Source organism: Microcaecilia unicolor, chromosome 2 (genome assembly GCF_901765095.1).
Source record: "Microcaecilia unicolor chromosome 2, aMicUni1.1, whole genome shotgun sequence".
NCBI classification, from domain to species: domain Eukaryota; kingdom Metazoa; phylum Chordata; class Amphibia; order Gymnophiona; family Siphonopidae; genus Microcaecilia; species Microcaecilia unicolor.
In genome coordinates this window covers 195,298,388-195,315,360 of record NC_044032.1, presented here as the reverse complement: position 1 = coordinate 195,315,360, position 16,973 = coordinate 195,298,388, and the positions used below count along the sequence as shown (strand labels likewise).

Genomic DNA, 16,973 nt, shown 5'->3' with positions numbered 1-16,973 from the left:
ATTTCTTTTGAAAATCCAAATACACAATATCAACTGGCTTACTTTTATCCACATGTTTCTTCACCCCTTTAAAGAAATGTAGCAGATTGGTGAGGCAAGATTTCCCTTCACTAAATCCATGTTGGCTTTGTCTGTTTAATCCATGCTTTTCAATATGCCCACTACGGACAAAGTACCAGCATATAATATATGCAAACCATTTTGGTTGTACCACAGAAAGATGGTATATCAAATCCCTAACTCTTGACACTTTACTCTTATATTTTGCAATTACCACTGAAATGGTTCAGTGCAGATTACAACAGGATTAACCAGCTAAATAAACTGAGAAGAAAACAGAGAATATATTAAAATTCCAGAATTAGTTCTTAAAATATTTACTAAACAAATATGATGTTACTTTTCTTCTCAACCCCAGATAGTTTTTCTTCAGTTTGATAACTAATTGGCAGAGTATTCCAAATTAAAGCTTCCTGGTTGGAAAACAATGGTTATGAAATTGCTTATACCGCAATTTTGCCAATGTGGGAAAGAAAAGAGTTAGCAAACCTTTTGAATATAAGGATCTTCACTTGGATAAAAAGCTTATCATAACTAGAAAGAGTAGAGAGGCTGTACCATGAATAGCATTAAACACCAGGATTTTATATTGCAAACCACCTAGGCCTATTAGTTAGTTGAGACAGCATAAAAATATTTTAAATAAATTAATAAATGTTACATGAGCTTCTTTAGGCAACCAATGCAAACTCTTCAGGAGAGGTGAAGCTTTATCATTTGGCTGCAATATTTTGTAGGGCCTGCAGTTGTCACATCAGTCTGGCACAGCAGCCTGTAGCCTCCATTTCAGAGCACTTGAAAGTTAAATGTGGTGGAGGTGGTGGGGGTGGGAGTGTGTAGCTGCTTTGCAATCCTTCCTATTCTTTCCTTAAAACAATCACCTTCAACCTCCATCCTCCATCTTACAACATTGCCTAAATCAAGCCAGAAAGAGGCTTATCTACTCACAACTTGATGTCCAACATTTCTCTGATAATGATCTTCTGTGAGTCAAAATGAATACATTAACATATATTAAATGTGATGCCTTTGTCAACATAAAGGGCTAGATTCTATATATGGGGTCAAAAAAAATCAGCACCAAAAAAAAAGTGTTATTCTATAAGCCTCGCTTAAAGTTAGGCACAGTTTATAGAATAGCGCTTAACACCCTGGAATCATGACTAACTTTAGGTGTGGCCATTTGCACCAACTGAAACATGGTGCAGTTGCATGTGTCTATATTAGGCACATATTCCCATTATTCTGTAACAATGCATGTTAATTTTAGGAACACCCCCGTTATGCCCATGCCCCTCCTATTTCTGTACCCCCTTCTGATCACGTGTAAATTTTAGGTGCAGATCCTGTGCCTAAATTTATGTGCATAAATGCAAATTAAATCTAATTTGTGCTTGTTAAAAGGCCAATTATTGGCATTAATTGGCTCATTCAATTAAATTGAATGTTCAAACTGGACACGTGCCCACGTTAGGGGGATAGTGGAGAAAAAGACATAAAAATACTTCTTGTGTAACCTTCCCCTTTTTGTATTGGCTTACTATTTAGGCCTTTTTAGCAGTTTTGTATAAAGCATATGTGATGCAAGAATTTTCATATAAATTTTGCTGAAATCCAACTTTATTTTTCAGAACTGAAAAGCCAGTTGCTGTTAAAGTGCTCAAGAATGAAAATAATGATCCATCTTTAAAGGACGAATTGCTCAAGGAAGCTGCTGTAATGCAACAGCTGGACAACCCCTACATTGTACGAATGATAGGAATATGTGAAGCCGAGTACTGGATGCTGGTTATGGAGCTGGCGGATTTGGGCCCCCTGAACAAATTTTTGTTAAGAAATAAGTATGTTCTTTATTCTGTGTGCTTCTGAAACTTCTTAATATGAATAGTAAGCTTTCAATTTTGTTTTATTTCACTCAAATGTAGTCTATTAAGATACAGTGTTTCTCTAAATATATATGTATGTGTTTGTTTGGTTGGTTGGTTGGCAAAATTAAGAAACGGCTTATTAACTAATAAAAATAGTTATTGGTGGTATGCATACAAGTAGAGGCAAATTTTAGAAAGGATGCCCAACTCGAATATCGATGTCCCAGTGAGTACTTCACGTATAGGCATTCATTTCTCATGTATTTTGGAATAGGATCTGTCAACATTCTGCCAGTTCTAAAATACATGAAATATGGACATCCATGGGTCGGAGAGGTCCAGCATGAACATCCATGTTGCAAACTGAAAATGCCCAAATTATGAATGGGGAAAAGCAAGAGGCATGGATGTCTTTGTGGCAGCATAGGGACATCTGTGTTATAAAATGGTCACACAAACATCCATGCAGAGCAGAGGGATAGCCTAATGGTTAAGGATTAGAGAGGTGATGTGGCTTAATCTCTCCAGTTAACAGCTGTTCTATCGGAGATCTTTGTTGTAACCTGGACATACCAAGTACCATGTCAAAGTATGGACATCCATCTGTTTGGACTTGGACATCTCTTCCCCTTCTGCAATAAGAATTGGATGTCCATATTTTGGCTCCACCCTAGTCCCTCCCAGAATACACCCAGACCACAGCACCTTGCCATATGAATGTACTGCAGTTTGACGTCCATATCCTGGCTTTAAAAAATCGGGGTTTGGAGATCCATACCGGGATTCAGATGTCCAAAACAAGAATAGAGCTTCTAAAATAAGAACCATAGAGGGTAATTTTATAAATGGCTGCATGTGTTTAATTTTGGAGGCCATATCTAGCTAAGGACTTTAAAAAACTTGAAGCAGTCCAGTGAGAAGCGACAAAAATTGTATGCGGTTTGTGTAAAGAGCCATATGAGAAGAGACTTGAGGATCTGAATGTGTGTACCCTAGAGGAAAGGAGGGATAGGGAGACATGGTACAGATGCTTAATACTTGAAAAGTATTAATATATATAAAAATGTTTTCCAGAGACAGGGAAGTCGTAGAAATAGAGGACATGGATTGAGATATGAGATTGCAGGGTAGTAGACTAAAGAGTAATGTCAGGAAGTATTTTTTCAGAAACAGGGTGGTGGATGCCTGGAATGCCCTCCTGGGAGAGCTGGTGGAGATGAAAACGGTGGCAAAATTCAAAAATATGTGGGATAAACACAAAGGATTCTTATATGGTAAAAGGAAGGAATCCAAATAAAAACTTGTTGGTGCTTAGATGACATTTCCAGTAGTAAGACTTCTATGGTTTGTATCCCAAATATGAAAAAATAGGACAGACTTTTATGGTCTATGTTTCGCTTATAGATGAGCGGAAGTGGGCTTTGATAGCAGCTCCTGTGATTGCGAAGTAGAACCAGTGCCAGATAGACTTCTACGGTCTATGACCTGAGGATAGCAGGGACAGATCAAGAACAAGTGTGCATTTTTTGTCTCACATTTACCTAAGGGTTGATTACAAGTAAAATTTCAGTTTGCAATATTGTTATATTGCTGGTTTACTTAAATACTGACAATAAATGGGGCTATCCAGAATTACAAAACCACTCTTCCATGATTGTGGGACCGCCCTATTTGTTATGTCAGTATTTTATTATGACTGAGTGTAACTTGCGTGGAGTGGCAGGTATGGCTCTGGCCACCTTATTGGGCAAACTAAATGGCCCATGCAGGTCTTTATCTGCCATCATATGCTATGTTACTATGTAAAAGGGAAAGGGGATGAGATTTGACATACTGCCATTCTGTGGTTTAATCAAATCAGTTTACATATTATATACAGGTGCTTATTTTGTAACCCAATGGAGAGTTAAGTGACTTACCATGAGTCAAAGGAGCTGCAGTGGGAATTGAACCCAATTCCCCAGGTTCTCAGGCTGCTGCACTAACCATTAGGCTAAACTTTTATTTGGATATAGGCTGGATTTCCAAAGCAAAAGTATTCCTAAATTATTTTAAAATTCCCAGACTGTTAGCTGAGGGACAGAAACATTTTTAACAGCTCTGGTGCAAGTGTTCATGGTTCGCCATCTGAATAAGTATGAATATTGCCTAAGGATCTAACCCAGTACAGAGTTTTCGTGATTGCTGTCCCCGAGCCCACAAATGCAGTTCCCTGACGCTCTGCCCACCGGAAGGGATGTATGACAACTCACTGTATAAATTCACTTAACTATTGCAGCACATGTTAATTATAGACTACTTTGGATTGCTCCACCTAATTTTTTATGTTTGCAAATCTTCTGAACAAAAGGTTGAAGTGGGGGAGGGGCTAACTGCCCTGTATAAATCAAGTTTAACAGAGCATGCTGACTTCAACATCCACTTAGATGATTCTCAGGCATCTTTTAGTGCAGAATTTTCTACTTTGCTCAATGATCTTGATGTAACTTTGTTAGCTGCACATCTTATATTCCGCCAGAACCGAAATACTCATATCACCCCTCTCCTCAGGTCACTTCACTGGCTTCCAATCAGATACCGCATTCAGTTCAAGCTTCTCCTTCTTACCTACAAATGCACTCAGTCTGCTGCCCCGCACTACCTCTCTACCCTTATCTCCCCTTACGTTCCCGCCCGAAACCTCCGTTCACAGGACAAATCCCTCCTCTCATTACCCTTCTCCACCACCGCCAACTCCAGGCTCCGCCCATTCTGCCTCGCCTCACCCTATACTTGGAACAGCCTTCCCGAGCTCTTACGCCAAGCCCCCTCCCTGCCCATCTTCAAGTCTTTGCTTAAAGCCCACCTCTTCAATGCTGCGTTCGGCACCTAACTCTTACCTTTCAGGAAATCCAGACTGCCCCAATTTGACTGCCCCTATCAGACTAACTGTTCACGTGTCCTTTAGATTGTAAGCTCTTTGAGCAGGGACTGTCCTTCTATGTTAAATTGTACAGCGCTGCGTAACCCTAGTAGCGCTTTAGAAATGTCAAGTAGTAGTAGTAGTAGCTACTAACCCAACCTATACAGTACGTCATACTTTAGATGCTTTATTACTACCGGAATCATTAACTTCCGAGTCAAGAGTAGAGCATCTCTGATCTCTGCCTTGGACCAATCATTTTCTTTTAATGACACAACTAAAAATAAAAATCATCCAGAATATGATGCACAAGCGGGTTGGGGAATATAGGATATGATTGATATAATATCTGATCATTTTCATCAGGCCTTCTCATTATCATTAGAAACCTTAGACATTTAGCTTTTGATGAACACACCAACTTATTGAACTCCTCCGTATCAGATGCCTATAACTTTTTGGTCCCCTAGTATGCTTCATTCCACTTAACCCTGGTAAGCATAAGAACAATCCTTGGTATGATGGCTCACTTCGATTGATGAAACAACAACTTTGTCATAAGAAATAAATGTAGAAGAAAAATCATTCACCTTATAACCTAAAGGCATATAAATCTTTGGCATAGCAATATAAACAAAGCATTCAGGAAGCAAAAAAAATACTTTTCCAGTCAAATATTAGGGCTTCTCCATTTGGACAAACTATACAGTATTCTACAGACCTCGACAACTGTTAATAACCTGTCCCTTTCTTCAGATATTCCTTTAACAGCGGATGCAATTGCAGATTATTTCCATGACAAACGTATCACTCTTTATTCTGGATTGCAATCTCCAACTAATACTAATTTAAGTTCCTTGACTACATCAATCTCATCCAATCTACGTACTTCACATCCAGTTGACAGTGTTTTAACAACCAGTAAACTATCCACATTTAAAACTCCTTCTGTTGATGCTATCACTAGAACATTAACAGCAATAAAAAATACTACAGCAACACACAATCCAGTTCTATCATGTTTTATTCAATGTTTCTCTACCTGATTATTTGATTATCTGCACGCTATGATATAGTCTAGTTTGGAGCAGGGCCTAGTACCTGTTGTTTGGAAAATTGCTTTTGTATGTCCACATCTTAAGGATTCTAAACTGGGGAAGTCTCAAACTTCAAATTTGCATCTGATTTCCAAATTACCATACATTTCCAAGCAAATTCCATTTACCACCACTCTCTGTCACCTGTTGGTCAACTAGTTTCCAATCCTGTTGACCACTTTGGGTTCTAAGTTCAGCCCTCTCGGCTTATTCAGGAGTTCTCTGTGAGGAACTGTATCAAATGCTTTACTGATATCCAAATAGATTACATCTAGCCCAGGGCCTGTATCCAGTTCTTTGGCACCCTTTGGTAAAACTGTGTTGCCTCGGATCCTGCAAGAAAGTTAATTATCTTTTCCTGCAGCAGTGATTCCATTATTTTTCCTACCACTGACATAAAGCTTTCTGGTCTGTGGTTTCCCACTTCGTCCTAGTCCCCGCTTTTGTAAAGAGGGATCACATCCACTCATTTCCAGTCCTGTGGAAATTCTATCTCTAAAGAGCTTTTTAAACAAATCTTTATGGCAAAATACCCATTCTCTTTTATAAACTATTCCATGTGGTGTTCCTCAAGGATCCATCTTGGCCCCATTGCTTTTTAATATTTTTATGGTTCTTCTTGTCTTATACTATCACCAGACCTAATGCCGTATGTCTATGCCGACAGATCCTTAGTGGTTTGGCCTGCAACGGTAGTTCAGATATTCTGCTTCTGAATCAAAAACTAAAAAAAAATTATTAACTGGTTTAATATAACTAGATTGAAACTTAATCCTGATAAATCGCAGGGAGTCATATTGTCCAGAAAAGAGGCCCCTAACTTCTCTGTTCCAATTCTGATAGCTAGATCTCAACTTCTAATCAGTCCATCTGTGAAAGTTTTAGGTGTCCTATTGGACAGTATATCTGAACTTTAAGGAACATATTTCTAAGGTTGTCCAACATGGCTTTTACAAATTAAGGATGCTTTATTCAGTAAGGTATCATGCTGGCCTCCATCTGCTGCAACAGCATATCTGACACACAGAAAAAATTTGGAAAGAAACCCACACTGATTCATTTCTATCCTTATACAAATCTACCTATTCTCTTTACCATCATCGTCTTAAGCAAGAGAATCAGAAATGTTTTTGTTTATGTTTCTTAAAAACACTTGATATCCTGCTATTTCTGTGCACAGGCCACAGCAGCTTACAATAAAATAAAATACAATAACATGAAAACATGAAAGGAATGCCAAAAATCGTAGGAAGGAGACAAATCAATCATACAGAAAGACAGCCCATCAAAATTTCTAAAAATAACAGTACGCACAACATATCTGGACTACTGGGACCATACAGGCCCCCTTGGAACTTAAGGGCAGGGAGCAGAGGTCCAAAGGGCTTTGAAATTTACAAATGATAATTAGGACCTAATAAGAGAAGAAAGACTACGCCAAAGGGAGGGTAAGAAAAAGAAAAAGGCAGAAGGGCGAGTAGACTCATAGGGGCCCCTTTACAAAGTTGCGGCACCTACGCATATTCAACACATGTCAAATTGGAACTACCGTCTGGCTACCATGTGCCCTGGGCAGTAATTCCACTTTTGATGCGCACCCAAAACACGTGTTAGAAAATATTTTCCATTTTCTACTGCGCAGCGCTTACCCAGTGGTAATTGGCAGTTTATGCGCGCTGGCCACTTATCACTAAGTCAATGTGTGGCGGTAAGAGCTCAGGCCGAAATTCATCCAAAACACTCACCTACACCAGCGTAGGCCACTTTTCAGCACGCCTTAGTAAAAGGGCCTCATAATGAGCAAGACTTGGAGATGGCAACACTAAGAGGTGGGAATCCAGAGAACATAGCAGAAGGGAAGAAGTATAGGGAGTAACAAGGGAAGAACAATAGGATGGGGCTCCAAGGGCTTTATGGATGAGACAAAGAATTTTGAACCAGCACCTATATTGAATAGGCAACCAATATAAATGGATAAAAAGCAGGCTAATGTGATCAAATCATTTAGCTTTATAGAGGAAACAGGCAGCAGAATTATGGAGAGTTTGCAAATGGCGCAGGAGGTAGGAGTCAACCCCACAGTGAATGAAAATGAGAGTGTGCAGGGAAGAGAAATCTTAAAAGTGACTAATGGAGTGAAGGTGATGTGCAGGGGCATAATCAAATGGGGACGACCATCTCTAAGGGCGACCATCTCTAAAGACGTCCAGGTGAAGGGGCAGGGAAACCGCTATTATCGAAACAAGATGGACGACCATCTTTCGTTTCGATAATATGGTCGGGGACGCCCAAATCTCAACATTTAGGTCAACCTTAGAGATGGTCATCCTTAGGTTGTCCTTAGAGATGGTTGTCCCCGGTTTTCGACGATAATGGAAACCGAGGACGCCCATCTCAAAAACGACCAAATCCAAGGCATTTGGATGTGGAAGGAGCCAGCATTCATAGTGCACCGGTCCCCCTCACATGCCAGGACACCAACTGGGCACCCTAGGGGGCACTGCAGTGGACTTCACAAATTGCTCACAGGTGCATATCTCCCTAACATTCGGTGCTGAGCCCCCCAAACCCCATTCCCCACAACTGTACACCACTACCATAGCCCTAAGGGGTGAAGGGGGGCACCTACATGTGGATACAGTAGGTTTCTGGTGGGTTTTGAAGGGCTCACATTTACCACTACAAGTGTAACAGGTAGGGGGGGATGGGCCTGGGTCCACCTGCCTGAAGTGCACTGCACCCACTAAAACTGCTCCAGGGACCTGCATACTGCTGTCATGGAGCTGGGTATGACATTTGAGGCTGGCAAAATATTATTTTTATTTTTTTTTAGGTTGGGAGGGGATTGGTGACCACTGGAGGAGTAAGGGGAGGTCATCCCTGATTGCCTCTGGTGGTCATCTGGTCAGTTTGGGCACCTTTTTTAGGCTTGGTCATGAAAAAAATGGACCAAGTAAAGTCGACCAAATGCTCGTCAGGGACGCCCTTCTTTTTTCCATTATTGTCAGAGGACACCCACCTCTTAAGCACACTCCAGTCCCACCTTCGCTACGCCTCCAACACATCCCCATGAACTTTGGTCGTCCCCGCGACAGACTGCAGTTGAGGATGCCCAAAATCGGCTTTTAATTATGCCGATTTGGGTGACCCTGAGAGAAGGACGCCCATCTCCCAATTTGTGTCGAAAGATGGGCGCCCTTCTCTTTCAAAAATGCCCCTGATAGCCAGTAGAACCATTTTTTTAACCACTGCAGATATTTGGGAATCAAAAGAAAGTCTAGAATCAATGATAACACCTAGATACTGGAATTAATTTACAGGGGTAATAACTGCATCAAACAGTGAAAGAGGGGCAGAGGGTGCAGACAGGCTGTAGTTATTTCTGGGTTGAGTACCATTCTGTGAGAGGTAAGCCAATTCGCTGGAGAGTGTATCAAGGCTACAGTGGGGAGAGGTCTGGATTGTGGGGATAAACAGGATAAATCAACAAGATGTCATCTGTGTTAAAGAAGAATTTGGTATTACAGTCCTGGATAAGGAGGGCTAATAGGACTAAAGAAAATGTTGAACAATAGGTGAGAGAATAGAGCCTTGTGGTGCACCATATTTCAGAGGGGTAGCCCTCATCAACTTACTTACTTATAACAAACTTTCCTCTCAGATGGAAAATCCAATAGCAGAGTAGAATAAAGCAAATTAGAATAAAAACGAGAATTTTCTCGAGGCGCTGGATAAGCTCTCAGCTGTGGAAGCAGAGAAAAACGATTTCCCTGTGATATACTAAATATAATACATGCAGTCTTAAAAACAATCCGGGCATGTATTTGTTCTTATATCCCACATTTTCCAAAGCATGTTTGGTTGAATGTGGCTTACAGCATAACAAAATAACAGTAACAGCTTGTGAACATACATTGTAGCAGTGCATTTATATTTAACAATGAACAATAGCAACATTAGCAATGTCTGTAGCTTACAAGGTAATAATGTGTTTACATTTAGTAATGAACATCAGTAGCAAGTAGCGTGTGCATCTTTGTATTGTGACAATATGCTTATAATTAACAAGAAGCAGTAACCAGCAGTATAGCAGGAAGAACAAAAGGCCATTTTTGGTGTGTTATATAGTGGGATGGATGAGTGTGCTAAGAGGTGTTGATCTAGCCTATATATTGAGACAGGCGAGCATGTTGGGAAGTGCTGACCTAAGTAGCAAATACTAACATTTGACATAGTGACAGAGTTTCCTGAATCCTGAGGATAGGGATTAGGAGGACTATGTTGTAGTTATCTACATAATAATTGTGCATCAGTAAGGAATTGTTTGACCAGATAATATTTTAGCTGTTTTCAGAATATTAGATACTGAACCTTCTGATGTCTGACGGTAGGGTGTTCTACAGTTTGATTGAGAGTTAAAAGAAATGTGGCTTAAATGGATTTGTGGCATATTCCTTTGAGGTGTAGATGGTGGAGTGTCAGGAAGTTATGGGTGCTAGCTAAGGCATTCTTCAAGGGAAAATCAATCGATGTGGTCAGGTACTCCAGAGGTAGTCCATGAAGAATAGTGAATACAAGGGCTGAAATATTAAAGCTGATCCTGGCTTTTGTTTTTAATTACCTCTTCTTATAGACCTCTTTCTGACTCCGTCACACGGGGGACTAAAGGTACTTATTTCATATAACAGATTCTGTATAGTTTCTCTGACCTCCATTGTCACCCAATCACAAGGTCTATTCTGGGGTGGCATTAGGAGCCGTAATTGAAAACTAATTCCCATAATTACTGCTTTCTGTTTGTTTTCTGGATCTAGATATACTCTGGGCCATTTATGTTCCCACATAAATCTTATTAAACATCTGTCTAAGTTTCTGCAAAGACTGAGTGTCACTTGTATATGATCTACCTGGTAGGCTAAATGTAAGGTAAAGAGAAGATAGAATCAATAAAAATAAAGACAGAGATAGGTTTAGATAGATAGATACATTTTATTTCTTACCCAAACACAGGTCTTCAAGTTGATACATATACAGACATCAGATTCTGGTTTCAGCCGCACAGGGCTTCGCCGTCTGACAGAAGCTTCGGAGAAGACTCTCAAACTAAGCCAAAATCTCTCCTCTTTTATACTCTATCTTCTCCATAGAAGTGAATGGTGAGATACCTAGCTCCTAATATTTCGCAATTTCTGAGATCATACTTTCCCATGCGATCTGCTATCTGATGTACCCACCTCCTTCCGTTCTCAGCTACTGCTAATTATCAACATGTTTTGGGAAGCGTTGAGATAACAGTTTCTCATCTTCCGGCTGCAATACTTTTCATACCTTTCTCATGAACTCTGTATTACCTCTGTATCATTGTATACCAAAACTAGTAAGCTCCATTTTATTCATCTGATCTTTCATTACAGATGCTATATTTGATTTAAAAATTGTACCAATTTGTGTCAGAAGTCATTATTCAGACCTGCTCTTTGCAGATTCTCAAATATTAATTCACTTGCTTGTTCTTTGGCCTAGTCAGTATTTTTTTTCCCAGTTGTTCTTGGCTGCATAGCTTTGGCCATCACTATTCCAGTGGTAGCCTTAAAGCTAGGCCATATATTAACACTTTGATGGAGAGCCAATGAAGTGCTTGTAACAGGGGAGAATCTATGTGGTAGTGTGGGGACCTTAAAATCAGGTATGCCACCATATATTTTATAATTTGTAGTTATTTTAGATTCAAGTTTTTGCATCCCAAGTATAACCCTTTGCAGTAATCTAGCTGGGATAATATTGGAGATTGGACCAGAAGAAGAAAGGTTGAAATCAGGAAGAAGCTCCTGATTCTTCTTAGTTTCCAGAACATCCTGAAAACCTTTTTAGTGACTGTTATTTGGTCATCAAATGAGTATAACTCAAAGTACTTTAAGGCTATGCTCTAAAGGGAACCTAGTTTGGCCGATTAGGAAGTGGTTGCAGGATATCGGATGGAAGTAACTTATTATTACCAACAATTTGGTTTTCTTTCTATTCAATCTTAATTTGAAAGTCGAGGCCCATGTCTCCATAATGTCTAGGCTGGTCTGAATCGTGTTCACAATGTCTGTTAGGTCTCCCATGAAGGGGATATAGATTGTGACATCATCTGCTTATATGTGTGTTTTGAAACCATTCTTCTCAAGTTTGCTACCGAGGGGTGCCATCTTGGTGTTAAACCATGTTGGGGATAATGGAGATCCTTGTAGAACACCGTAGCCTGGGGACCATGGATGGGATATGTGGTTAACAGACTTGACTTGGTATTATCTGGCTTTGAGGAAATAAGAAATTCAGCTCAGCACAGGCCCTCTGTGACAGAACAGTGGGTTTTTTAAGCCTGTAAAACTGCCTTAATTAATTCTTTCACTTGAGGCATTCCAAGGACTGTCCATGGAGATGTGCTCCCAGTTTGAGGAGGTGTGCAAAGCTTTGTTGAACTGTTATGCTTTTACCCCCGAGACCTATATAAAGTTCCTGACTTTGCAAAAGGGGATGGATGATACTCACAGTGAGTTTGTGATTCAGCTAAAGTACCAGCATCAGTGGTGGCTCAGTGGAGCTTTAATTAAAACCACGGAGGACTGCCAAAACCTGATGGTCCTGGATCAGTTTCTTCAGTGTTGTCATCCAGAGGTGAGGGAACATGTTCAAGATCACCAGAATCATACTCCAGAGAAGGCGGCTGAGTTGGCTGACATCTTTATGGCTAACCATTCCTGGTTGGCAAAGATAAGCCATCCTTATCTGCAGCAGCCGGGTTGTAAGGGCAGCTAGGGCCCTAAGCCAAATATCACTGCAACCACAGAGACTGTCAATAAACCCTCCAGTGTTCCACAAAAACCTAAAGACTTAAGGCGTGAGCGTCCTTGTTACTAGTGTAGGCGTACAGGATGTTTCAAAGTGGATAGCCCAGATAATCTCAAGCCTGCATTAAAGAGCATTCCAGTTCCTGCACCAAGGCTGGTGGCTTTCGTGGGTGGCTCCAGTCCCACGAAGGAGGCCCATGCAGTTGCTTCAGCACAAAACGTTACTGGCCATTCATCAAGAAAGGAAGCAGATGGGTTTCAACAACACTACAGCACCCCAGTAACTGTGAATCAGACCCAGGTGGCTGGGCTTGTGGACACTGGCTTCAGCATGACTTTATTATGACCACAGCTAGTGCCGGAAGATGCAATTCCTCCAGGGCGCACTACAGAGGTAGTGTTAACCAATGGATCCAGAGAGACTGTACCCATTGCTTGAGTGTTCCTGGATCGGGATACCAAGCATGGATACAGAGAAGTAGGAATAATGAAAAACATGCTGGTACCAATGCTGTGTGGGACCGACATGGGCAATATGAACATTACCCTTGATAGCAGCATTTCTGCTATGGTGACCCGTAGTCAAGCCCAGGCGGCCCAACAAGCAGAAGCAGCAGAGATCACCTTTCCAGTTCCAGATCCTGAGCCAGTCCAGGTGGGACTAGCTAACCAAGTGACAGAAGGAGGTGCTCCAGTATTTATAGCAGCACCAGTTCCAGAGGTGACCGGGGCCGTGAGTATGGAACAGCCTGACTTAACTGACACACCTATTAATAAGACTGTTGACCCTGATTTGTCAGAATTGCCAACAGAGACCTTCCAGATATGGATACTGATATAGGACAGAGACATGCTTTTCAGGAAGCACAGCACTCTGACCCTGACCAGGGAGCCCTGAGGCAGAGAGCTGGTCAACCAATGAGTGAGAATTGTAAAGGTTGAATCCTATGGAAAGGGGGCTTGTTGTATAGAGAGACTGATCCTGTTGATCCTAATAGACCCTGGACCAGGGGCATAGCCAGAGCTTGGAGGGAGGGGGGTCAGAGCCCAAAGTGAGGGGGCACATTTTAGCTTGCCTCCCCAGCCACTGCCCCTCCCCTGCCGCCGCTTCCGACCCCCCTTCCCTGCCTCAAGGTACCTTTGCTGGTGGGGTCCCCAACCTCCGCCAGCTAAAGCATTTATCTATCCCAAGCTGGTCTCGCACTTGCTTCCTCTCCTGTTTTCAGCGCCATGCACGAGCATGCTCAGTTTCATTAAAACGAAAGTATGCATGGCACGACTGGAAATAGGAGAGGAGGCAAGTGCGAGATCAGTGCAGGAGAGATAAATGCATCAGCTGGAGGGGGTTGGGGTCGGGGATCCCCACCAGCCAAACCGGGGGCCCCAGAGCTAATTTGAGGGGCCCAGGCCCCTGTGGCACCCCATAGCTACATCACTGCCCTGGACAGCAGGCAAACAGCTTATAGTGCCCAGGGCATTCAGAGAACAACTTCTTGGGTCTTACTTCTACAGATTTCACACGACATTCCAAAAGCAGGACATCAGGGGGGTGACACGCACACATATTAGATTGACACAGAACGTCTATTGACTGGGAGTATCTTGAGCCATAGCTGACTATTGTCGAACCTGTGATGAGTGCCAAAGAGTGGGTAAGACCCAATATCCACCCTTGAGCTACCCTGAAACCTTTTTCTATTATTTGTTAGCCCTTTGAGAAAATAACTGTGGATATAGTGGGGCCTCTAGCTGTCCCAAGTCGGACTGGGAAAAGATATATATTGACAATGGTGGACTTTGCTACCAGATATCTTGAAGCGGTAGCCTTATCCTCCATAGAATCAGAGAAAATTGCCACTGCTCTGCTAGAAATATTTTCCACACCAAGGGACACAGTTTATGCTGAGCTGATCCAGAATCTGTGGGCACACTGTGGAGTGAAATCTGTATGTACCACACCACATCACTCTGAAACTAATGGGTTGGTGGAGAGATTTAATGGGACATTAAAGCATATGCTAAAAAAAATTTTTAGAATCAGGAGATCGTGACTGGGAAAAATAATTACCCTACCTTCTGTTTGCATACAGAGAAGTACCTCAGGAGTCTACAAAGTTCTCCCCATTTGAGCTGCTTTATGGCTGGAGGGGGAGAGGACCCCTTGACCTAATAAGAGAACAATGGGAGGGGAAAAGATATACCTCTGACACCCCTGTAATTGAATATGTAGTTAATATGCAGCAGAGATTAGAAGAACTTGTGGTCCTTGTCAGAGATAACTTACAGGCAGCTCAAACTAAGCAAAAGACCTGGTATGATAGTAAAGCCCGAAATAGGGAGTTTTATGAGGGCCAGCAGGTACTTGTTTTAGTCCCAGTACATCAAAATAAACTTCAGGCTAATTGGTCATTAGGTGCCTCAATGATACAAACTATGTTACATCTATGGAATCTCAAGACAGAAAGCAGTGTACCTTCCATGAAAATATGTTAAAGGCCTGTGCAAATCGCACAGCCAAGGTACTAGCTGTGTGTAGCCCACCAGGAGAGTGTCAGGTTAGTGAACCAATACTGATCTCCTAGCAGAGAAATTAGCAGAGGGATCTGACACTGAAGAGTGCCCATCTGAACGTACAGACTGTGGAAAAACCTTCAGTCAGAATGGAGAACTGGGAAAACAACAGGAAACGTGTAAAAGAGACACATTTTACATGCTCTCAATATGAGTAAGATTTCAGTATGAAAAAAGGGCCAATGCAGAACCTGAAAAAAGAAACTGAAATATGTACAAGTATAGAATAAGGGAAAAGCTGTTTCAATAAAGCAAACTTTACAGAATATCAGAAAAAACCCCACTGATACTGGAGTATCTTCATGTCCTGGTTATGACAGTAGCTTCAACCAGAAAGAAAGCTCCACAAGAAATACAAAATTTCACCCAGGAAAGAGACCAGTTTCAAGTCCAGAGTATAAGGAACGTTTTAGTTGCTGGAAATTATTGTCAGAGCAGCATAAAATCCATTCAGGAATGAAACCATTTACATGCACTGAATGTAGGAAAAGCTTTATTCATAAATCACAGCTAACAAAGTACCAGAGAACACACACAGGAGTAAAGCCATTCACATATGCTGAGTGTGGTAAAAGCTTCTTTCAGAAGATACTCCTCATTATTCACAAAATGAAGCATACAGGCTTAAAACTGTTATGTAATGAGTGTGGTAAAAAAGCTTCTGTTATAAGCAGCGGAAGGACAATGAACATGGTAACACTGATGGCCTGTCCAGAAAGGAAGAGCCAGATCCACCCTGACACTGGACTTTCGAGACCCGATCAGCGGTCTGTAAAGGCCTCAATCCTAGTCTCTCTCTTGAGGAGGGAGGTGTGACAGAACAGTGAGTTTTATATTTCTCTAGTTTAGCCAGCAGGTGGTGCATGTTTATGTTTTGAAGCTGCTGGAGAACCAAGGCTGTTTTCTTTGTTTAAGCCTTTTGGAAAGGCAGTCTGCAGTATACTTTCAAAACTTGTTGTTCTGGGCTCTGATTGTACAGTCTTTTGCCCCAGTCTTAGCCAGGAATTAAAGAGAGTAGGATCTCTTTGCTGAGGCTCTGTGAACAGTTATATGTCCTGATCTTGCCAGGTGGATTTTAGAAAGTAAACAAATGTTTAGATAGTTTTATAATTGATCCATATTTCAGTTATCTGTTATTGCCTCTGCCTGTATGGACTGATAAAGAATCCTGGTGGTTTGTGTGTAGTGCTTTCTGGGAACTGTGGGACCACTGGGAATGTGGCCCCAGTAACCTAGAAATCACTGGGGCCACACTGAGAGCGGGAAATTTGCCCAGAGATAGTTGTGACCCAGTTGATGGGAGGAGGGTGCTAGTGTAGAGCAAAAGCGGCAGTTGCAGGCAGACCTGAGCTGTGCTGGGGATAGACCCTCTAAGTGGCCACGGGGTAATTCCAGGCAGGTGGCTAGGCATTTTGTGACACCCTCCAAGTTCGATGTCTAGAAGTTAGAGGAGGGTGTCATAGTTCACTATGTCAAAGGCACTGGACAAGTCAAACTGGAGTACCAGAACTTTCAACTGAGGTGTCACATGCTCAATAATTTAAAAACATACCAACCAATATTGAAAGGCATGTATCTGGTTAGCGGGAGATACTAAGTGGATAAGTGCTGGCCATTGGAAAATTCAGCAGCACTAACTGAA

At 41.6% G+C, this 16,973-nt stretch overlaps 1 protein-coding gene across 4 annotated transcripts in view; it reads left to right on the top strand.

Moving 5' to 3' along the window:
* Positions 1-16,973, top strand: part of SYK (spleen associated tyrosine kinase) — a 240,231-nt gene that overhangs the window by 202,983 nt on the left and 20,275 nt on the right. For all 4 annotated transcript variants that reach the window (XM_030193604.1, XM_030193603.1, XM_030193605.1 and 1 more), the window contains one exon: positions 1,692-1,901. In XM_030193604.1, coding sequence (XP_030049464.1) covers positions 1,692-1,901 — 210 coding nt within the window. The remainder of the gene's footprint in view (positions 1-1,691; positions 1,902-16,973) is intronic.